Source organism: Myiozetetes cayanensis, unplaced genomic scaffold (genome assembly GCF_022539395.1).
Source record: "Myiozetetes cayanensis isolate MyiCay16 unplaced genomic scaffold, myiCay2020 scf3, whole genome shotgun sequence".
Classification (NCBI taxonomy): domain Eukaryota; kingdom Metazoa; phylum Chordata; class Aves; order Passeriformes; family Tyrannidae; genus Myiozetetes; species Myiozetetes cayanensis.
In genome coordinates this window covers 71,465,649-71,489,828 of record NW_026087521.1, presented here as the reverse complement: position 1 = coordinate 71,489,828, position 24,180 = coordinate 71,465,649, and the positions used below count along the sequence as shown (strand labels likewise).

The window sequence follows — 24,180 nt, the reverse complement described above, 5'->3', positions numbered from 1 at the left end:
CACTCGTCAATCTAAAGAGTGATACTGGCACTGTTTCTCGGGGTGAAGAAACAATAGGCTGCTTTTCTGGCCAGAAATAGTGATGTGTCAGCGTCTGCAAAATGTGAATCGAAAAAGAAAAAAAAAAAAAAGGCGATAAACTGAAAGCTGAAACCTCCCTCCCCCACCGAGTATCTCCCTCCCCCACCGAGTATCTCCCTCCCCCACCGAGTATCTCCTCTCACAAATGCACACACACCACCCAAGCCACGAACCCTTCTGAAAGCAATAATGCAGGTAAGTGCTGAGTGCAGGGAAGGCATTTTGCCACGAAGAGCTTTGCCTTCTTCATTCATTTCACGGGGTTTGTTTCCCTTCCAGTTCCACGCTTTTCATTTGAAATTTCTAGGATCCTGTGGCTGCCTTCCAAGCATGACTCCAGCACATACTGTAGGTGTTCAGTGCATGTGTGCAGTGGTGCATGCTAATGGCTCTGGCTGAAGCTGTGACAGAGTGGAAACAGACAACAAGATGACTAATGAGCTGTTTTCAGTAATTTCCAATTACTAGATTTGCAGTTTACCTTTGCTTTTTTTTTTTTTTTTCTTCCCCTTCTTTCCTTGAGTCAGAGCCAAAAGGAAGAACATCTTGCCCCACACTTCCCATAGGGGTTGGTACGGCTCTCAAAATGCTGACATTTTCAAAAAGACGTAATTTTATGTTTATACCACCACACACTATGGATTTTACTTGCTAAAATTTTAGCATGCTGCACTTTTTATAATCACATCACTTCATGCAAGTTCTCTAGACTTGCTTCGAAATTCTACCAAAGCTTGGCAGAAGCATCTGGATTCTCATTAGAATGGGAATAAAGCTGGGCAGATGGCAGTTTTTTCACTCTCTTGCATTTTTTATCTGTCCTTTTTTATTTGAATTGCACTTTTTTTTTTTCCTGACCTTGTAGGTATCACGAAAGACAAAGAAGTGCAAACAAAATCCACATGCAGCAGTCTTCTGACTTATGCAAAGCATCTGTCCTCCCAGTCCCTTAAACAGCAATATTTCTGTCACCAGGCATCTTTAGTCTCTAGAGACATTTGATTCCGGGTCCAAGTGTTATGAATTGGGCCTGTTCCTGTGGTTCAGTCCTCTGACATTATGATTATCATATGGTTTTGGAACGAGCCAAGAGATACAGCACATGACAGGCTTAGATAAATTATATATCTTGGGTTTGTGTTTTTCAAATACACTGTGAAGGTCTAATATTTTGCTCAGTATGAAGTAACATGAAGACATGACTCTGACTGACAGTAATGGGGATCATTTGGCCCCATCTCCACCGTAAACATGCACTCCTACAGCAGATACGTATATTTTATTGTAACAACTGTTGCAAAATGACAAGCAAATAACCTCTGGAAGATAAAGAAAAAAAAACAGAATGAAGGCCCATCTGAAATAAAAATCAAGTTTAAACAATACTCAACTTTCAGTGTCTTGCCTCCTTTCACAGCAAGCTCGGAAGCCGTACGACGTACGCGACGTCATCGAGCAGTACTCGCAGGGACACCTCAACATGATGGTCCGGATAAAAGAACTTCAAAGAAGGTAGGCCCTGTGTACCTCATGAAATATTTCATTTCTCCAGTGCCAGCTGGCTTTAGCAGAGATGTGTACTTAATGAACAGTAATTGTCTGAAATTGCAAGCACAACAGGGAGCACAATATCTAGAGGATTTAGCTCGGAGTCATTTTTAACCCTTTTTATGACCAGGCTTACAGTCGTCCTTTATTCTCCTCTCCTCTTGCTCCAAGTGAAATTAAAGGAAACGAAGGTGCATGCTGTGAAGGTTATAGTATGAAGCAAGTTTTTCTGTCCTCTTCTTGGAAAAGAAAAGCTTTTCAAATAACGATTTATCTTTCTGTTCCCACTCTCTGGTTCTCCACCGTTGAGAGAAATCTGGTTCTCTTGTGTTTCCCTCTCTATCTGGAACTTTTCCCTTCCTACATTCCTCCATGCACATGGAGTTTTGGATTTGCAGCTGAAATACTTTGCCACAAAACCGTTCTCTTCTGTTTCAGCACAAAGTGCTTTTCTCTTTACAAATTAACGCTGTGGACTGGGACACCAGAATGAACCTCTCTGGCCCTTAAATCAAATGAAAAAAAATAAAATAAAATAAAATCCTGTCGAATGGAATCTACTGTGTCAACATATATAGATATTAAATCCGCCTGTATGAGAGTCAGGGAATAGTTGCAAATGTTATTAAGGAGCTATTCTGTTTGTATAGACTTTGTTATTAGATTATATAAGACACAGGAGAACTGTGTTTTGGTTACAGCTTGAAAGTCTAAGAAATATTAGTACTCAAGAAAATAACAATAATAATATGGTTTGATTTTGGAGAAAAAAAACTCTAAAGAACTAAACTGCTGACTGGATATGCAGAAAGTCATGCTGGTCTCATGTTTTTACTTGTTTTGGTTTAGGTTTGAAGCTACTGTCAATTCTCATGGAAGTTATGCTCCCATGCTTTCTCTAGCAGCAGAGTTTAAGTTGCTTGGTAATTGCACTGCTGGTAATTCTCTGTTTGCTTTTCAGGTTGGACCAATCCTTGGGAAAGCCAGGCCTTTTCCTCCCAGGTATAGTGACTGCATTTTATGTAAAATTATTACCTTCATAACTTTGGGAAAATACCCTTGGCTACAGTAATATGGATTTATAATCCAGTCCAATTATGCATTAATATAATTCTGTTAATAATCTTTGGAATGCCTGTGTAAAGATATGTTGCATTAGTTGGTAGTGGAACAAATAGGAAGTAATAATAAATGCTAAAATGTGTATCAGTGCACAATGAGTTGGAAATATGTCACAGGAAATTCTTCCACAAAAATATTCTTTCAAAATCTTTCGTGCTGGGACTAGAACATATATTGATTCCACTTAAAAAGGGATTTTTTTCCTTTCTGAGTGACCAATGGATTTCAGTTCTGGAAAGCTCAAAGGAAGATCATGGGTCTTACTCAGGAAGAACTGGGGTAAATGTGAAAGCTAGAGTGATAGAGGGGGATGAAATTCATCATAAAAAATGCAAGGTGAACAGTTTGGCATGTCTAAGAAAAAGAAAGGCCTGGTTTGCTAATTAATTGTAAGCAAATGTCACTGAATGTGATGGCCATGCATGGCAGTGATGTTCTGGAAAATCTTGTGGTGGGAATCGTGGAGATCAGAAACCTGAGTGCTTGATGGGGAAAACTGAAAGAAGTGTTTATTTTTTTGTTCCCAAAAGAAGTTGAATTCAAATTTCAGGGGCTCTGTCTCATTCTCTGTCCCTACAAGCTCAAAAGTGACTTAGGAACTGAAGCCACATATCCCCAGGTGACTTTCAGCATCCACAGCCATAAGTTTAATTGAGGGTGGCAAAGTTATTTCAGAGTCTTTAAAAAATTGCATATTATCAGTGGTTAATATTACCAGAACAAGAAATATCTCTCAAAATACCTTTTCAACATCTGATTGCTGAAGAGGACTCAGTAGTATGATCTTCCTTCCCTGTAACTGTGCTGGTTTTGGATCCCAGGAAAATAATCTGTCAGCTTGAATACTTCTATAAATATTTATACTTGGGAATTCATTCCACAATGTGCAAGCTAAACTTAGGGAAAAACTCCCTTTACCTCCAAGAATGTATTATTTTATTTCAAATGTAGCATTACCAAATCAGAACTGCAATTTGTGCTCAAAAAGACTAGTGTTGGAAACACTTTTTATGAAGCAGTGTCTTGTTTCAGAGGAGAGGAATAATTAGAAGTGTTGGCTGCGAAGAAACTAATTCTGAGAAGTTTAAGAAGCTGTTTTTTGGTTTGTTTTTTTTTTTTTTAAGAGCAGTTATTTTATCTAGAGCCTCCACAAATCCAAAAATGGTCTGCAGAACTAAATCTGGAGTTAGTTTACAATTACTCCCAGTATTATCCAACCTGCCCTTACTGCCAGTACTATCCAAGTGATGAACAGTGATGAGTGGTTACAGTATTTGTCTGCTTTGGGTGAAAACAGACTCCTGAATTGCCCTTCTCCTCTGGAAAAGGAGTTCTTCCCGAGCTTTCCTCAGAATGCATGGCTTGTTCTACACTGACAATGTATTTTCAGTATGACACTCACACTTTTCCAGGCATTGCTAAAAACCCCATTTGTAACAATATGGGTGTTTCCTCCAGACTGTGTTATTTTTATATTGATGGCAAGCAAAAGAGAAGCGACAATGCAAACAAAATTAAACTGCCAAGGAGAAAAATATGAGAAGAATTTTATTATACTCCCATTCAAAAAATCTTCAGGTCTGATTCCAAGCCCGTTGAAATGAATGGGAGTCTTTCCAGTGACCTCAGTGGGTTTTGGATCAGGGTGTTATTGAAACCCTGTTGTCAGCTTTGAGAATATGAAGTAATTGCAGTGTGTCTGTAGCATTATTACCTTTCAAAAGTGAATGATGTCATAAAAGATGCAGAATCTGAATTCGCTGGAAGCAATTACTGTTATTTTTCAAGTTAAGTTTCTCAGAGACGAAAAGCACTAAAAGCTGTGTTAAAACAAGATAAGGATACAAGAACAGAATAAAAGCCACGCTGGGTCAGACCAGTCCTGACTCTGATGGAGCCAAAAGCAAAGTGCTTTGGGAAATGTGTTAAAAAAGGCTGTGCATAAGCCTCTAAGCTTCCTGTGAGCTTTCAGCCATTTACAGATCAGAGACTTCCTGACATGGTTTCAGGGCCTTCAGTGGTACAAAATAGTGTGTCCTCAACACACTTTCCTAGAGAGCCCTGGAAACGTTTGACATCTGGGATATTTTGTGAAAAGATTTTTCGTGGTTTAAGTTTCACGTACACACGTGGTGAGAAATTCTACCTTTTTGCTTGTTTTGGTCTCGGTCCCCACTAGTTTTCTTTGAAACTCCTACTATCAGGAGTGGATTTAAAAACCTTAAGATGATGGATACATTCTCCAAAGACCCGAATCCCATTTTTATGAAGGCTGTGTCTTAGTTTCACTGAAAGCCTGTCCCAGTGTTCCAGGTGACACAATTTTGTAAGATGAAACATGTTTATGTAATAATATACACCTTAATAACTCCAAAGTGTTGATATAGAGGCAAAGCACATATTAATAAAATTACTGAATTAACAAAGTAGACAGTTATATAATGATACAAACAAAAAGAGTGTAATACTTGACCTTCACTACACATAATGAAGTTAACTGCTTCTGATTGCACTTTTTGGGACTTACTGTAGCTTTTCAGGGGCAAAGGTGAAGAATAATGCCAAGGTAAAACAAAAAGGCCAGTGTTTGGGTTCAGAAAAGTACACAAAAAGCTGATATTTATCTGGAGTTCATCTGAACCTCTTGGGCCTGCATAACATGGGTGGGAATCCCTGGAGGAAAGGACTTATTTGTAAAATTTTGACAGTTCCATTGCTTGCTTTTTTTTTCCATTAAATGTCACCTAAGCTTTCTGATAGCTTTTCCTTCCCATCTGTTAAGAAGAAATTGAGTCATAGTATCTTTTAAAACATAATAAATATGCTTGGGTTAATTTTTATCTTTTTGAGTGCATTAATATTTGAAATAAGAGATACTCGTATTTCTTCAAGAACTGATTTATTCCACTCCTCCTGGAGACAAAATCAGTGGGAACTTGGTCAAAACCAGAAACCACACAGGATGTTTTCTGTAGCTGTCAGGTGTTCACAATCTTGTCTCTGAAAGTTCATTTCATTGCTGGAGTTGATCTACCTCAATGCAAGGAGCTAGCAGAAATGTCACTTATCTCCTGTTCTGAGGGTTTGGAATTTGCAGCTAATTTACAGCAAATTTAGATCCTCTGAATCCAGTCTTGAACAGTATTCTTAATAAAGAAGCTTGCATTTAGTTTTTAAATTGGTGTAGTAATTGTTTTATACACAGTGTAATGATAGTGTGTCTCAGTCCTGCCATCAGCATCTACTGAAGGAAGGTGTTATTTCCAGCAGTTATTTCCAGCTTTAATAATTTTCAGACCATCTGTCTGCAATTCATTCACTGTCCTAACGCTCCCTGTAATTATTTCTTCTAACCAAAGGAAAAAAAATATGTTTTATTTAATGTTTGGTATTTTCTGATGAGATGGAGGACACTAACTGTATGAAAAATTAAGAATATGATGTGGTCCCTCATTTTATTTGCTTTCTTCCTCCTCCTTATATCATTGTATGTTATTTATATCACATGCTTCCATTTGGGGAAAGAGTCACCACCTGCTGAACTGGCATGGAGCATACCTAAAATTTTTAATTTTTTTTTTTTTTTTAAAGAGGCTTCTCTTGTTCTTCAATAGGAAAAGAGATGGGCCAGCTTTATGAAAATATTAGGAAATGAATACTTGTTTTGAAAGTAGAATAGCATGTGTACTCAGGAAGGCAAAGGCTTCCAGGGAAGAAATTTCTTTGTTTATAAAGATGAGAACTGGACTAGATGACCCAACAAGTATTCAGTCTCCTGAACTGTAAAGCCCAGTGCTTATAAATCAGTGTTTTCTCTGATTCAGAACCAAGTCTATAAAATGACGGGCTGGTATCATACCAACCATGTTACACAAGCTTGTTTCAAGGTATTTCTTTTTTTATTTCTGAGCTAAAACTTGTCCATATGTATTTTCATCCAGTTATAAATAGTTGGGCTTCCTTCCATTAAGGTCATTGTCGTGGTTGCTTGTAAATCAGAGCTGAATGCTGTTTTATATGGAGGCTAATTAATAAGAAATTGGGAAAGACCACAGCATTTTGTGACTTGTACAGTCTGCATGCCAGTAAAGGGGTGGACAAGACACAGCTACGTGCATGTGTATTATTCTTTTCACTTCATCTGCTGGGAGTGCCACATGCCACAAAACAGCTTCTTACTGCTTATCTGCTTCCTATTTTCTTGTTTTCTGTTCCACACAACACTGGAGAATAACTAAAATAGGAAGCATCATTAACTTGGTTTGCTTGGTTTGTGATGTCTTGGTGATTATCTGATGGGTCTAATTAGAGTCGGTGAGGAAATTATTATTTTATTTTTATTTTAAAAAACAAACAAAAACAAACAAACAACAAACAAACAAAACCCACCACAACAACAACAAAACAACAAGCTTTTTGAAATATTTCTTCATGTTTGGGGGACTTCTTGGGTTTAGACCCAAACAAAAACACTACCTACCCACTGCTTTTTGAATCCCAATTTAGAAATCCTTGAATGCATGGGTTTTTTTGATATATTCTTTGGGAGATTTGCCTACAGATTTATTAACTAGAAAGTGGACTGCAGAGTCAATTGTTTCATTTTAGGCAGAGATGAATACAGATAAACTTGAGCCTCAGCCACTTATATTTTAAGAGGTTTCTGAGGTTGTGAATGATGCACAGCACACATGTATAAGCCAAGCTCTGTCATTTATTGTCTGTCCCCACACAATGTCCTTGAAAAATCTTTGAATTTTCTCTCCTTACTGTGTTTGTTCCTACAGGTTAGATTAGATAGATAGATAGGTAGGTAAGATAGATAGGTAGATAGATAGATCGATCAATAGATCGATAGAAAGAAAGAAAGGAAGGAAAGAAAAGAAAAGAAAAGAAAAGAAAAGAAAAGAAAAGAAAAGAAAAGAAAAGAAAAGAAAAGAAAAGAAAAGAAAAGAAAAGAAAAGAAAAGAAAAGAGAAAAGAAAAGAGAAAAGAAAAGAAAAGAAAAAAGAAAAGAAAAGAAAAAAGAAAAGAAAAGAGAAAAGAAAAAAGAAAAGAAAAGAAAAGAAAAGAAAAGAAAAGAAAAGAAAAGAAAGAAAAGAAAAGAGAAAAGAAAAGAAAAAAGAAAAGAGAAAAGAAAAAAGAAAAGAAAAGAAAAGAAAAGAAAAGAAAAGAAAAGAAAAGAAAAGAAAAGAGAAAAGAAAAGAAAAGAGAAAAGAAAAGAAAAAAGAAAAGAGAAAAGAAAAAAGAAAAGAAAAGAAAAGAAAAGAAAAGAAAAGAAAAGAAAAGAAAAGAAAAGAAAAGAGAAAAGAAAAGAAAAGAAAAGAAAAGAAAAGAAAAGAAAAGAAAAGAAAAGAAAAGAAAAGAAAAGAGAAAAGAAAAAAGGAAAGGAAAAAGGAAAGGAAAAAGGAAAGGAAAAAGGAAAGGAAAAAGGAAAGGAAAAAGGAAAGGAAAAAGGAAAGGAAAAAGGAAAGGAAAAAGGAAAGGAAAGAACTCCTGGGTAGTGCTGTCTTCTACACCTGCAACCTCAGCTGAAAACTATTCTGATTTCTTTAAGCATAGCAAGTGCACATTGCTCGTGCCAATGATATCCAAAATAGGAGGTGTGCCCAGTACTAGGCCTATTCCATCTAACTACGTGCAATTAGCTGACATAATTAAACAAGGAAATTAATTACCACAGACACTACCTGTAATCATTCATGTCTACAATGTCCAGGTTGCCTTTTAGACTAACTTAATCTTGCCAGTTTTACAAACTAATTCCCTTCTCTCCAATAACTCTCTTTCACTTCCATTCACCACCAAAAATTCTTTCTAGCTGTGTTCATGTTTTTTATGCTACCCTACTATTACCAGCTTCTTTTTTTTTGCTTTAAATATCATAAATATAATTCTTTGTCTGAATTTATTCTCCAGTAATGGATGTCCCGTTTTTATTCCTCTTTATTTAGAAAAAGGGGTAGACAAAGGATACTACAGTATAGGAGCCAGACTGATCCGGCTGGAGGATAAGGTAAGTGCATGAAAGCTTGCTTTTTTTTCGTTTTCCTGAGTCATGATATCTGATCTACAGACCTGCAAGATAGTATCTTGGCATGATTTACTTTAGAATTGCAGGGCACCGTAATAAAGAGTAATATAATTTTTGTAAGGGAGTTGATGAAGTATCGCGTGCATGTTGTTCAGCATTAACCATTTACCTGCCATGCAGGTTTGGTTCTCGGGTATAAAAGGGACTGCTTTCATCCTGAAGCCAAATCACCCATTTTGTGTCTAAGTACAGGGAAGTGTTAGTGAGTTAAACAGCAAGGCCAGTGTGAGGAGCTTTTGAAACAGCAACAGTTGATATCTCAGTTAATGGTCTTGAGATTCTTTAATGTTTACTGCTTTTTTTTTTCCCTGTGCAATTATCTTTGCATCAATTCTGCCCCTCCCCCACTGCCTTCTCTCCAAGAATATGTTCATATTTGTCATTAATTAGAGTTACTCAGAAGTATGCCTAGAGGCCAAAGCTCAGTGAGGCTCTATTGTTTTAGACCTAATATAAACTTCCTCAAGAGCTTTTCCCACTCAAGTAATAACCAAAAAAAAAGAATTTTGCTTAAAATTAAGGCTCTATTTCTCTAACAGTGTTTTGGTCAGCACTCCTACCTACCTCTAAAAGCTGGTGTCCCTAGAACAGGGTGATTTCTGTGGACAGTAGCACAGTAGTTTTGGTGGGTGGTATGATGTAACAGCTGAGACAAAAGTCCACTTGAATTTACCCTATCTGCTGCTTATTTGTTATCCTTATCTCACTCAAATTTCTTATGCAAATTTTCCTTGCACTTCTTTCTGGGGAAGTGAGGCAAGAAGGAAAGAGGAAGGAAAATTCTCATAATTCTTAAGAACTGTGCATACAATCCCTTGCCTAATTTGTAATGATTATTGGTAGGACAACACTGGAAATTTGTAACACTGCATGTCAAAGAACAGATTTTCTTTGATTTTTAGCCTTCTTGGGCAGTGCCAGAGAATCAGCTTCCCAAACCATCTGAGTTAACTTCTGAAGTGGATTGGTCCCTTGTGTGGACACAGCCCTTTAAAGTGAAAATGGCTTTCATTCAGGTTGCCTTAACTCACTTCAAAAGAGATAAATTGCTCTCTAGTCTCTGCATATTCTGTAAATTTGCACCACTAGCTCATTCAGATTTCTTGAATATGCATATACAGAGAAACCCACAATACAGATTTGAAAATTCAGCTGTAAAAGTATCTGTGATAACAGAGTGCTTTGAGTGAGAAATACTGCTCCTGTCGTAAATACCTCTGGAAACAGTTTTTCACGGTCTCCTGACTGCTCCATATTTATGAAGAAGAGAGGTGAGAAAGTTTTTAGTGTGTCTGGCACTGGTCCAGCTTTAGCACAATGGGCTGTGGATTCAGTAAATTTTATTTCAAAGCCTTCCTCAGAGTATTGCAGAGGGATCTTGGTATAAGAAGAGGAATGTTACAGGAGACACTGGTGTGTGCCATAAGTGCTGCAGTGACTGATCTCTGTTGCTTAGGCCTTTACAGCTTAAACCTGCCAGAAAACTGAACTCTAGCTGATTTGAAGAGTTATCATTTTCGTCAATGCTGCCTTGATGTAAACGTTTAGAGATGATGAAGCCACATGGTTTCACCATCTCAAGTTAAATATCTATTGAAAGCTTTGTGGTAACAAGTCTGTAGCGTGGATTCACTGCAATATTTTCAGAACAACACTTGTGCAAATCAGAAAAAGAAAAAACCCAGTGGTGTAGCCACCTCAGCTTCATTTAGACATGATCTAAATATGCTGCAAGCTCAAACCATTAGTGTGGGTAAGACCTAGCTGCTATTTTATTTGAAAAGTTCAACTTAGTGCTTTAATTTTAAGTATTGTATGGAAACTGGTGAATTCTCTCTCTCTCTGCTTATTGTTCTGCAAAAACCCACGTAGAAAGAAATGAAAACCTGTTCAGATGTTTTCATAAGATGACTCAATCACTGCAGCTTCCTTTTTGTTCTCAGACCAAACTACAAATGTAAAATAAAATGCCAGACTCCAAGGTAATCCAGGGTATTTGTTTTTTCAGTACAAATTAAACTTCTTTCAGGGGTACAGGGCTTCATTCTCCTAGTCCTGCTAGGAAAACAGACATGGTGCAGAAAAAGCACAGACATTTGTTGTGTTGGTTTGTTTGGAATTTTGGTGGCATAGGTTTGGTTTGGGTTTTCTTTTTTTTTATATATATATTTGCATCTTTTTAGCACATTTGTCTAAAATGCATATGTTTACTTAATGAATACAAAGTGAAGCTTCTTAGCTATCTCTATTCTAATGGGACAATAGAAACTACTGCACCCTGCTGTCAAACTGCTTGTCCTAAACTATTTTCCTGTGTCTCATGGGCTCTCCTGTTCTAATCATTCACTGTGGAGTAGCTGCTGTGTGCCCAAACGGGAAACAATATTGGAGTCAGGAAGGACAAGCTGAGTTTCAACCTCTGAGGAGAATAAATGAAGCAAGGGCATGTCTGACATCAGGCTCCAGCTGGTGGTGAAAAATGATCTCCCCCTTGGAACTAGGAAACCCTTGGGATCAGCCCCTTCCCCCTGGAGAAATTACTTGAACATTCAGTCACCCAGTACAGTCATGGCAGCCTCCCAACAGAGTGACACATCTGATAAAATGACACGTTTTTGGACAAAGGCCAGGTAGTGTAGACCGAGAAAAATGCAGCGTGGACTTGAGCATTTCATCTGCTTTAATAATCTGTATCAATAAGCTAATAATACACCTCTGGTCCAGGCTGATCCTTCCCACCAGCATTTTGCAGTTCATTTGTTTTAGCTGTTTGACTCCTGAAAGGGAGTCAGGATGTGCTGTACCCATTCAGAGCTCTGCGTTTTTCTGCATAAAGTGATAATTAATCCTTTTGTAAACTGAGGGACAGAAAGGTGCTCATTTCTGATGGTTAAGATGAACTTCATTATCTTGAGAGGCTTGCTGTGGTTTCAGTTAGAATGTGGGCTTTGCTGCACAGAAAGGCATAGGTGCAGATCTCTGACAGTATTCAGGCAGTGTGTAACCCCCTTTTTGGAGACATCAGTGCTGTCTAAGGCTTTACTCCTTTCAGTGACATAGTGTAAGTTTACCCATGACACTTTTCAACCTGTTTTTCCATGAGTAGAGTATAAAAATCTTATTTTGTTGTGGTCTTAGTGTGGTTCTTTTCGCAAAAACACTGAAATGTTTCGAGAAAGAGCGAGGCTTCTTTCCCAACACGTGATGTGTGCCACTTGGCCGACCCCTTCTTTAGTTTGATGGCAGGGTTTAATTTTATATTGTGGTATGTAGCCATTGACAGATCCTTTTGAATTGTATTAAGAGGGAGATTGGTTCCAAGACGATGTTCTAGAGCTGGCGTTAGTTTCTTTTCAAAATTGTAAACTAATGCTTCTTTATGATGAAATGAGTATTCTTTCTTTTCCTTTCCTCTTCAAAATTGGAAACAAAAATCATGGTGTGCTGTGTCATTCTGCACGGCAACCTATAAATAAAAACAGGAGAGAAAAGAATCTGCAAATGAAAGGTTAGAAAGGACAGCTGTGTTGTCTTTGAAAAAGAAATCTATTAGGTATTTTTATAATTATATGGCAGTCTTCTTTATGTGGTATTTGCAGTTATGATTTACGTCCGTATTACCATAACTATTTCCATACTTACAGACAACATGTGATGATGCTGGGAGCCAAAAGCAGCCATTTGGTAGCATTTAAAAAATGCAGAAACACTGGGAGAAAGCAGGGCAGTAAAGCAGAACCCTTCAGAGTTTTATCCATCTGAGTAACACGAGCCAGACCAAAAGTGTCGTCCAACACAAACAAACGTAGAGGTTGGACTGTGGTGCTGAACTCTCTCTTTACCAATTTGAACACTCATTTTTGAACTGGGGGCTAAAAAGATGGGCTCAGGGAAGAGTGGTATTTCCCTGCCATCTTATTCCTCCTGGGTAACAGTGGAGGGGTGGATGTTGGTGAATCTCATTCCTGCTGTGATTGAGTCAGGAGTCATTAAACAGTAAATTATTTATCATGACATTGCCTGCAAGCACCACCGTAGTGAAGGCCTGGTCAGAATTTCCATTATAAACTCCCAATTAGTGGGTGGGGTGATGGACATAACTGAAATGCATTTAAGAAAACCCAAACCAAACAACAAACAAAAACCAAAAACAAAAACAAACAAATCATAAGCAAAACAAAAACCCCAAGCAAACAGAAAAAAGGTGAATACTGGTGCATGACAAGTCAGTCGCAAAATGAGCATGCTTCATTTACAAGATTTCATGAATATGTCTGAAATAAACACATTTTTTAACAAAAACATGTTTTGGCGCTAGGGAGTTTGTGCATTGTTTGCCCTCAGATTTGTAAAGATTGAGTCATTCCATAATATGAAGTTCTTCAGAAGGCTTTTTGCAAGTGGGTGTTGTGTGGATTTTCTTAGCTAATTAGGTCAAAGCCTTATCTCATTTACTCTGGAGCATAAATACATTGATTCTGCACCATAAGCATGATGTCACTGGATTTTTATTTTCAGTCTGTTACCGAATTAAAACAAAACAAAACAACCAAACAAAACAACCAAACAAAAAAATAAAAGCCCTGATCCTTCAAGCCAAATTATGTTTCCATTTATGTCAGTGAAGTTACCCAGGACTTACACAGGTATAAATTGTAGCAAATTTCTCACGTGGCTTTAAACAAGTTTCCAGCTCATGTCCTCACATGCTGCTCATCAGGCGTGAATTGACTGAGATGAGGTGAAAGCAAGAATGGGAACTCGAAAATTTCAGAATTAATGTGAGTGAAATTATGGTTTTCATCTGTTATGACTAAGTGAATCTTTGTGTTGTGCTAGGGGTTTAAGGTGTTGTAGAACTGAAATCACGCACGTGTTCTTCTACTGAAACCTCAGGATGGGCTTTTAATCTGAAAACCAAGTAATGATGGTTTAACTGCTTAGATCATCTCAGCCACACAGCTTTTCTAGCTTGCTGGATGACTTCTCAATGCAGAGAGGAATTATCTCAGCCCTGACTCCTTTTGACTATCTGAGACAGTTTTATGCTTCTCAAACAAACCTTGTTTGATACAGATAAGAACGAAAGGCTGGTTTTGAGCTGCCAGGTTGTGATGGTAATTTCAGGAGGATCAGGCAAAAAAAAGAGCTGACTCTGATAGCCTTGCAAGTAAAAGAAGAGACAGATCATATATTCTGAAGTATAATGGAAAGAATCCTCCCTCAACTCTTCCCTTATGTTTTCTGTTGTGGAGCTTTATAATATGTGGTACTTGGTAGCACCCTCCAATTATTAAGGTTCTACACCACTTTCCATTGTGGAGCTCTGTTTTCACTTCCTTACATCTTTGCCAAGCTCCAGCCATCTGGGCTGAAATCCTCTGAGGCAGATGTCTGCCTCAGGCTGAGATCCTTTCGAAAATTTATCTGTCAGCGTGGGTCATCCTTTCTATATCACAGCAACCTGACCCACTGTGAAGATTCTCCCAAAAGTAAACACAAAAATGTTGATGGAAAACACTTGAGGTTCTGAATTTGAGAAAGAAAACTGGACAGAAATGGAATATTATATGCCAGTCTTGAGACCCAGAGGCCAGAATCCAAAATTAGTGAACCCAGCAGGAAGCCTTCACATGGATCAGGCCCTGGTTTTTAATGGGTGAACAAGAGAGTTTTGTGTAGTGAACATTTGCCAGGATGCAATTCACCACCATAAATCAAATGTTAAATAATTCCAAAGCCCAAGAAATGAGCGTGCAGATGGCAGTGTCTGCTCCCCAGTGATTGCACTGGCTGTTGATTAGGATCCAGCTTGAACAGTTGGATCTCATTTGCAGCCTCAAGGATTGCTCTGATTAACCTGCAGGGAAAAGGTCCTGGAAACAGCAGAGCAGACCAAAAAGGCTGTGCTTGAGGGAGCCTGTCCATCTCCTCCTGTGCTCCACCAAAACCATCCCAGCATCACAAGTGGGTTTAACCAAAACTGAGGAAAGGGTCATGAGCTTAAAAACATTGATTTCCTGTAAGTTTTAGAGAAAACAAGTGCCTGGGTAGAGGACAGACACTCTGTTAATCCCCCTGCTCCCAGAAGAAAAGGCTACAGTGTGAGCGTGGCTCTTCTCAGGTGCCAGAGAGTCCGGCCACGAATGTATAGGAATCAAAGCTCTGGTAGTTCTGTTGCTTATGATGCAATGAAGTAATTTATTTACTATTGCTGGGTGAAAAAAAAAGTATTTTTACTTTAAGGGTATTTTGGAGATTTTTTTACCTTTTTTTTTTTTTTTTTAAATAAAATGTCAAATCCTCCCATGAAGAGCCTTGACCTGAATGTCCAAAGGTTAGATCAGCTACAAGTATTTTACTTACGATTTTTGTAACTTTTAATAGGTTACTGTAAATAAACATAAAGTTCTGAATGGTCCTGGGCCGCAAAACAAGATGCCTTTCTTTAGTAATGTGGAAAAGGCGATATTTCAACAATCCTTCTATCCTGTTCATATAAAAAAATATAAAAATTTATAAATGCATTACACCCATCTTTTCATATAAGCAGTGTTTTAAAAATTGTAATTTTCTGACGGAAAAAAAAGAAAAGTCTTTTGGACAGTTTTTGCAGCCTCCAGTTGCTGCAGACGTTAAACAATTTAATTTCGAAAGCTATTTTCAAAATTAGGTTTTGTAGCTGTTCTTAGTTGGCTATGGCTGAACACTGCAAGTGGCCACCCTCCCTACAGACCAGCTGAGAGTTTTTCTTTGGGATGTTTCCCCATCTGAAAATTACAACATGTTTCCAATACAATATTTTTTTATTTTGTGTCCAGAAAAAAACCAACTTAAAGGCCATGTAAATGCTCAGAACTAGCGCACCCTGGCCTCTCTGCCACCTTAAGCACATTGCCAGCTGCACTGCGCTTAGCAAGTCTGACAGGAGGAGTTCAGGTATCCCCAAGCAGCAGGCACTGCCAGCAGGACATACCCTAGGAGGCAGCAGAAGCCCACGTTCCTTCGCAGCGGCTCAGAACACACCAACCCTCTTTAAAATTCCTCCTCTGCCTTCCCATTGACGCTAGTTTGGTTGCCGGCTCCCGAGGTGCTCAGCAGCTCCGCACAGCTCGTCTCTGTGTGCATCCGCAGAGTTTCTGAGGCCCTGAGCAGCAAGTCTGCTTTGCCTGTGGAAGGCTGAGCCCGTAACAGGATCGGGTGGGATGCAGAGAGCATCGACACCCTCCTGCAGTGTGCAGTTCAACTCGGTGGCTGCAGTCAAACAGAAGAAATGGCTTTCTCCATCCTTATCTCAAAATTCTGTAATACCACGACACACACCGTAAATTAGTCTGGGCAAGCCAGTTAGAAATCGTTTTTGAAGGGCAGGAGGGCTGTACCCGAGGAGTATTCTCACCACCAAGCCAACTTTATGATTACCATACAAATGGGATAGCCAGCTTCAGAAATGAAGGGCTAGGTAGGCAGTACCACAGCAGTGCCCTCGGGGTATGCATTTCTGTGCCCCCCTCAGCTCTGACCCCTCCATTCACCCTCATCATTAAATTAGTGGGCAGCTGCCCCAGGGGAACAGCATTTGGGGAGGTGGCTGGAAGGAGGTCAGGGCAGGAACAGGAGGTTGGGAAATGGCAGTTTGTCAGAGGAGAAGGATGGAGGTGGAACATGAAGCTGCTCTTCCTGGGTGTAGGAGCTGCAAACAAATGAGATTTTTACTTAGAGGATTTTGGAGCCTGACCTGAGAATCATGCTTCAGGCCAGGTCTCATTTGAGCCTGGTGCTGCAGCCTTGCATGGCCCTACCTTAGCCAAAGGTCTTTGATATATGTTAACTGAGCATGCAGCTGCATGGATGTGTAAACATATAGAGCTCTGATTTATATTTTGTAATTTTTGCATCTACATTTTTTCTTTTTCTGGCTATCTTTTATTTTTTATGCATTTCATCCTCCATTTTTTAGAGTCTAAAAAGAATTTACAGTTCTATATGAATACTGAATATTGCTATTATTTCTGAGTGGAGCTTTTGCTAGGTACTGTAGCACATTCTAAACTATCCAGAGGAACAAAAGAAAAAAAAATCCAAAACAAAACATTGTTTCTGATGCTGAGAACAGCTTTTATTTCCAGCCCCAGCTACAGAGTAAATGCTACTGCAGGGATCACTGCAAGTGGGTCAGATCCTGGAATCCCAAGGGGTTTTTTACCCTGATTTGGGATTGCAAAAATAGACTCCTGATCCTGTGGTAAAACATATCTTCTTGGGGGGTAAGATCCTGAATGGTGACAGGAACTGCTGTGAAGCCAACACAACTTTAATATGTAGGGAATCGAGTACTCCATATGCTGCTGTGTGATTTCCTTCTTTGGCTTGGAAGGCAAAAATGAACTGCTTGTGTTTGGGAGGTGATTTTCAATCCCCAGAATATCTTCTCTGCATTTACTTAATTTTTCTAGCTGGTTGGGCAGGCTGACCATAGCTGGGACTGCTGGGAGTACAGGTTATGTCATTCAGCAGAAAACTTCCTTCTGTGAGCACAATTTTTTTTCATATTATTAATTTTTTTCCTCCTCTTTCCTTCTCCTCCAACAGTATGCATACAGAGGGAGGTCACAAAACAGAAGTAAGCTGTAGCCAGCAAAGTTCAGATTTTGAAATAAAAAAAAATAATTAAAAAAAAAATCTGTATACTTATTAGAATTTCTTGTTAATGAGGTCATTTATGTCAGGGCAGGAAATGTACGAAATAGCACAGGGTAGAAAAATCTAGACACTGTAAAACATGCCAACAAATTTGGCACATGCATTACTCCCTTAATATGCCCCCAATGTAATCTATAGATCCCACAAGTGACCACACTATGTTTATGTATGTAAAAACTCCTATATATGTAACACTCACAAGAGTAGCAATTTTACTAGTGGGAAAAGATTATTGTGGTCTTTTTATGTAGCATATAGGTTTACTTAGAATGAGTCCTTGTAGAAGAATGCAGGACCATGAAAAACTGTTAAAATGTCATGATTATATTAATTTCATACTTAAAGGAATACTTCACTTTAAGTTATGGCTCCAAAATTACACTGCTCATTCATGATGTTTTTAATGTATAATTGGCTGCCTTCAAAAATGTCACAGTAGGAGGAAAAAAAAGTTCATTTTCCTTGGCGTGTGTGCTGTTGCTATTCCTGTGTTCATTTGGCTTGGCTCGGGTAATGAAATGCTGCAGTCTGAAATAACTTTTTATATGTTGACATGTGCATTTAACTAGAATAAGCAGGCAGAGTGGACCAAGTTGGATTCAGCAACGAACAAAATATATCTTGTATTTAATGCATCAGCCTCCATTTATGACTTTTTTCACGTTTCTCTGTTGTAATGGCAGACATGCACCTCCAAGATGCATGCAGAGATTAGGCAGCAAGATAAAATTAATGGGGGGAGGAGGGAAGAGTAAGAAAAAAAGAAAGGAAAATGATGGATGCAATTTAATCTCTTGAAGGAAAAGTTGGGGGGAATATGATTGATCTTTTGAAATTTATTTAGCCAAAAAAAAAGCCAGTTGTTTTCCAGAGCAAATAGGCCTTTGCTTCTTTGTTGACTGAACAAAATCGTGAACACTTGCAGGGGTGCAGGACAAGTGCTTAAAGGCGAGGAGACAAACAAGAAGAATCCCAATGAAATTTTGCAGTCAGTCCCACGATTCCGAATGTCTTGTTTTGCTGCCGTAGCCGCTATGGTGTCATGCCTGGAGATACGCTTTCTACATTTTCCTGGGTCATTATTTCTGGGGAGAAGAAAAGTCCTCCTGTACCTACCTCCTTACACTCCCACGAGCCTGGTAAATAACCCCAGAAGAGCAGATGGCTGTGCAGCATGAGAAGTGTGCCTTGGAAGCAGACTTTAAAGATCAGCAGTGGGTAGTTTTTCAAACCAGGCAAAAGACACCTTTTTCAGTTATAAACAGGAACCCTGGGCCAAGTTTGGAGAGGTTCATGTCCAGGGCCGCTCCCTGGATGAGCTAAGGCTCAATGCTGCTGTCAAGATGAAAATCGTGACACGCCCTGTGCCTTGCTCGTTGTTGGGACCCGCTCCTGGCCACATCTCAGCAGGGCTTGCTTGTTTGGGTGCCTTAAAATTTGGTGTGCAAAGAACTAGGGGTCAGTTAGGGGGGAAAAAAATAAATCCAGGTAGAAAATTAAGGACATTTAGGATGGGGTTTGGGGGCTTTTTGTGCCACTGTGTCAGTCTTATGCCTCTACAGCATTTTCACAGTGGAGTGGGAATAAAGCAAACATGGTATGAAAGGGAGAGAATAGGATTGAGCAACCACTTTGCAGGTACTTTCTTTCTTATCCAGCTTTCTTTAGATACAGTGTTTTAGGTAGATGCTGTGTTCCACATGACATCTATTGATCTTATGCCTTCTGTGCTTAAATCCCAGGGAGATGTTTCTGTTTGTGGCGTTGTTAGTCCTCTTAACATTTTCTTCAGGGGGAATAAAAGTGGAAATATAAGCTGGTTTCTGACATCTGTGTATTTTATTGATTATTTCCAGTGATATATTTGATACTGTAGGGAAAAATAATCTTTAGTAGTGTGTGTGTTGACTCATTTACATCCTAACAAGTAAAGTAAAATTTCAATTGAGAATGCAGAAGAGACCTAACTCTTAAATCCTTTATTGATATTTCCCTCCCTGCTCAAAACTACCATCAGGGCCCAAGGAAGTAACACACAGTTTTAGAATTAATCATCTGTTTTATTTCTCTTTTTTTTTTTTTTTCCCCCCCAAAGTTTTTATCTGTCCTGTGGTGGAGGACGAATAACATCAACATGAGCTGCTTTTTAAAACAGCTTTGTAGCACAGAGCCAAATAGTGTCATTTGGGGGAATGTGTGTTCAAATATAGTATTTATTAGCATTTCAGTAGCCTGAATTTTACACCTTTTTGTGTATCCGTGCGTTTTACTTCAACCCCTCCACCCCCAAACCATTTAACGAAGTTTGTTGTCCTTAAAATAGCAGTTCTGTTTGGAATACCTAATTGCTGGGTTTCTGTTGTGGTTCCCGCCCCGGTGCTCGGTGTCGGGCAGGGAAAGCAGCGTGAAGAGCAGCCCGTGTGTCCCCACGCTCTGTCCCCCCTCCGGGAGCCTCCCAGGGGCTGAGGATCTCAAGCTCCCTGTTTGAGCCACTCTGCATTTACACCTCTGCGTGACAAGCAGCAGAGACTCCGCCGATGGGGACCATAAAACGGCTGCACGTCCTGCTGGAGCTGAATGATTGATTTATTTATTGCCTCTCTATTTATTTACCGCCGGTGTCAAAGAGGAGATTGTGCTTACAGCCCCTTTCATCTTCTCCCAAGCGTTGCCTGCACACTCCACTGGCCCAGTGCAGAAATATTTCCCCCCCCTTCTAAAGTGCACTTGCTGATTGGAACTAAATCCTCCCAGGCAAACTGCAATGCTACTGGTACGGAGTCATAATATTTCATAGGTCGTTTATAAATATTATTGCCAGGGCAAATAAATTTCTTCAGAGTACTTAGTCTGCTGCTAATAAATAGTTTATTTAAGCCTGTAAGAATGGTGACATTTCGCTTTGAATATTCTTTGGCCTCTTAAAAATTATTAGTGCGGAGAGGGGGGAAAAAAAAGGGAAAAATAAACTGGAAAAAATATGCAGCAGATCTTTTGATATTTTTTCCCTACATTTTTGCTTGACTAAATGGGCCTTCTTGTCAGGCTGCACGTCTGTGTGGAGCTGGTTACAGAGCTTGATTAATGTGTATTATTTAATATCTCATTCAGTAGATCATTCCTTATTTTTTTCTCTTTTGGAGCTGCATGCAGCTGGAATAGTGTTTGAGCAGGTTTGATATGAGTCACTACTCATATCACTAGGAGTAACTAAATCTTCTCTTTTGCCACTTCTCCCCTTTGGGGTAGAAACTTCAGATGTGGTGGGAGCGTTACTTCTTTTATGGTTTGGCATTGGTTTAGATTTATCATTATTATTTGTCTTGCTCTCTGGTTCAGTTGGATTTTTAATAGTGATAGGAAGACAGAGAACAGAAGGGGGAAAGGATTTTCTAGCATCCTTGTAGCCATGTTAAACTTCTGTGACAAATGCTGAAGAAAGGAGGTGCTGCACACATCTTTTGTAAGGAATGCAACCCACTGGCAGTGAGTGGTGGGGGCACGTGGCTGTCATTTTGGACAACAGACAGTGGTTTCTTGGTTTACTTTTTGTGGTGTGAGTTGTGTTTTGCTGGGGTTTTTTCGACAGCTCAGCAAAGGTGTTAACTCTCAGCTCTTTTTATTCAAGTTCTGAATTCATGTCAAGAAAAAATGCTAAAATATTCTTTTGTGTGTTTCCCATAAAATGTGGCATTTCACATTCAGAGGGCTCAGGAAGAGGTATAAGGCTGATAATTTTATTTGTGCGTGTGTGGGAATGTTGTATTTCTGTTGCAATCATCCAGTATGGAAAGAAAAATAATGTTCTATTGAGAATATTGAGTGATTTTTGAAAACAATCCTTTTTAAAAATGACAATCCCTGCAACTCTAAAGATGGTTAATGCCTCTTCTGGCAGATGACTCCATACCAGTCTTTGCCAGATGACAAGCCATGACCAGGCACTCTACAGAAACTCTGGGAAAAGGCAGGGAAAAAGCTCAGCAAACTGGAAACATTTATAGGAAGAGGAATCACTTTAAATAAAGGGGAGTCCCCGGGAACTTGTCAAAAACTTCTGGTGTAAAGAGCCTGGAAAATTATGTACATACCTCAACCAAATGCCACATGAGGCTAGAAGGAAGGGAAACAAACCTCCCACGTGCTCTTTAGCTGACAAATGACAGGGTTTCCAAGAGCAAAGCAGGAAATTCTTTGCACTTAGGTAAAAGTTCATGGTAGCACAGGTGTACCCTCCTGCAGAATTGCACACGATTTTGTCATTTAAAGAGATTGGGAAGAGAGAACTCTTCTGACTTGGATTTCGTGGTTGTGAGTGGACTTTCTGTCCATTCATGGTTTTTACCTCATAATACCATGAGCTTGTCTTTTTAGTTTCCTGCATAGAAGGGAGAGTGTTTTTCTTTTTCTTTTTTTTTTTTTTTCCTGGTCTCTTGAAAAATATCAGTTGGTTCTCTGAGTGGTGGTTTCATTCATCTCCTTCCACGAGGCATTTGTTCTGAAGGTTCATCCTGATCCCCAGTGAGCAACAAGAATGACACTGAAAGGCAAAATAGGAAGTTTCACTGGTCTGTCAGAGCGTCTGAATTAAAATACAATAAAAAAGGCAATTTTAAGAAGATTTATATAGATGGACAAAAAAGAATACGGCCTTCAGGTCCACTAGTCAGTAAGGTTGTGGCAGTATGATGTGTCTGAATCACTTTGAGAGAACTTGCACAAACATCGGCTGCAAACTTACGATACTTTTTGATCTTCCAGCTCTGGGAAAGTGTACAGGATGGGGGGAAATGTCTCCAGAGCATCAGCATTGAAATAGCTTCAGTGGTAAAGCTTTAGGATGGTTTTGCTGTGCAAAGATATGGGCTCATTTGCATCCCTGGGCTCCAAGGACAGGTCTCAGTGTGAGCATCCAACATGAGAAGCCTCTGTGGCGATTCCTGGTGACTCCACTGGTGTTTTCCTCTGAAAATTAAAAATACTGTTCCTCATTCTTCAGTGACCCCAGAGCTTCTGGAGGGGGCACAGTTCAGCCAACACTTCAGCTGCACCTGTGTTCTTTGCTCCCCGAGGAGGGGTAGGCAGGGAGAAAAAATTACTGCAAAAACAGCAGAGTGACCTTCCAGCAACATCTTCCAGGGGTTTTATTACACCACCTTGGTCCCTTTCCTGACCATGCCTGTGCAGGAGGGAGAGCCTTGCAGGAAGGCATGATGCCTTCTAGCTGTTGATTTTTATCTTTTCTACGGTCTTCAGGGCACACAGCAAACAACATCAGGCTGTGTGTGTGTTTAATACCGATGGAGTATTTTAGTTTGGACTTTTTCCTTTATGGGCCGCACAAAGGCACATTTTGTGAGATTCCAATTTCACTCATAAAACCCCTCGCTAGAATCAAGCTGCATTTTCCTCAGCGAAGCTGTCAAAATTGACAGGTTCAGCTTTGATCACAGTAACAAATCTGTCCAACCTCAAATTTTCAGAAGTGTCCCTGATACAAAGAAGTTGTTGCACTTCCCAAAGAGAAACTCCAAAACTTGGGGAAATTTATGCTGTTGCATGTGAACACTTTGACTATTACAGACCTTTGCAGAAAGAACTATCTTGAAATTTAACTGATTACTGAATATGACAGACTTCTGGTAACTTCTGTGTTTCCAAAGGGTATAGGGAAATCAGGTATATTTGCAAAATGACTGTTTAGCCTTTTGACGTGCATAAAGCTAATAATTTAGATTTCAGTGACGTAACTGAAAAAAAGTTATATTTCGGGACAAGTAGGTGTTATAACATGCATGTGTGGGATAGATTATTACAAATTTCCCAAACTTTTTTATTTTTTCCTTTTTTTGTCCCATTTGTCTGTCCATGTGGCTGGTTTAAGTGAAAAAGACTCTGATTCACCAAGAGAAAAGTAACATTTTTTAAGATAGTAAACCAGCACCATAAATACCTGTGATCCCAGGATTTTAACCTCAGGAACAGCGTGGCGAAAACATAGCTTAGAACTCTTATGCTCAGTCCTTCATCAGAACAGAGCTTTCTTTCTCTCTCTCTGAGTTTTTAATAGACATCTCAAATTGAAATGACTGTCAGCACTTTCTTCTGGTAAGACACAATTTTGCTGAATATATATTCTGTGTGTGTAGCTATAAATACATACAGATATATACATTTTCTGCAGTAATACAAGTTTCATGTCTAGTTAATTTTCCTGAATCATTCAGTGCGTGTACATTGCTGTAATTGTTGCTTTATTTTTATTTGCATATGTCCAGTTGTGAGAAATCTTGTGACATTTTACACATGAGCACTCTTTCTGTTCCTGTGCCCCTATAGCTGATTAGTTCATTTTTGTAACTTGGAGCTCTAGATTTGTTAGGGCACAGCAGTGAGACTGGATTTTGTGGTTTTGAGAAGCAGACTCTTGTGCCTGGAAGCATAATTAAATGGTCTTAAGAAAAATCAAACTAATAATATCCCATTTAGATAATTAGTTGTATGCTTTTATAGATAGAAGGGGTTATGCAACGAAATGAAACAAGAAATAAAGTTAAAGGCAGTTTGAAAGATATTTTTATTTCCCCAAAACATATAAACATACATCTATGGAAGTCAGTGCCACACAGATTA

General features: G+C 39.1%; 1 protein-coding gene across 1 annotated transcript in view; it reads left to right on the top strand.

Annotated features, from left to right (window-relative positions):
• Positions 1-24,180, top strand: part of LOC126644616 (potassium voltage-gated channel subfamily KQT member 1-like) — a 373,366-nt gene that overhangs the window by 201,830 nt on the left and 147,356 nt on the right. Inside the window, exons 13-15 of the mRNA XM_050324167.1 lie at positions 1,499-1,593; positions 2,591-2,631; positions 8,705-8,766. Of these exons, the coding sequence (XP_050180124.1) occupies positions 1,499-1,593; positions 2,591-2,631; positions 8,705-8,766 (198 nt within the window). The remainder of the gene's footprint in view (positions 1-1,498; positions 1,594-2,590; positions 2,632-8,704; positions 8,767-24,180) is intronic.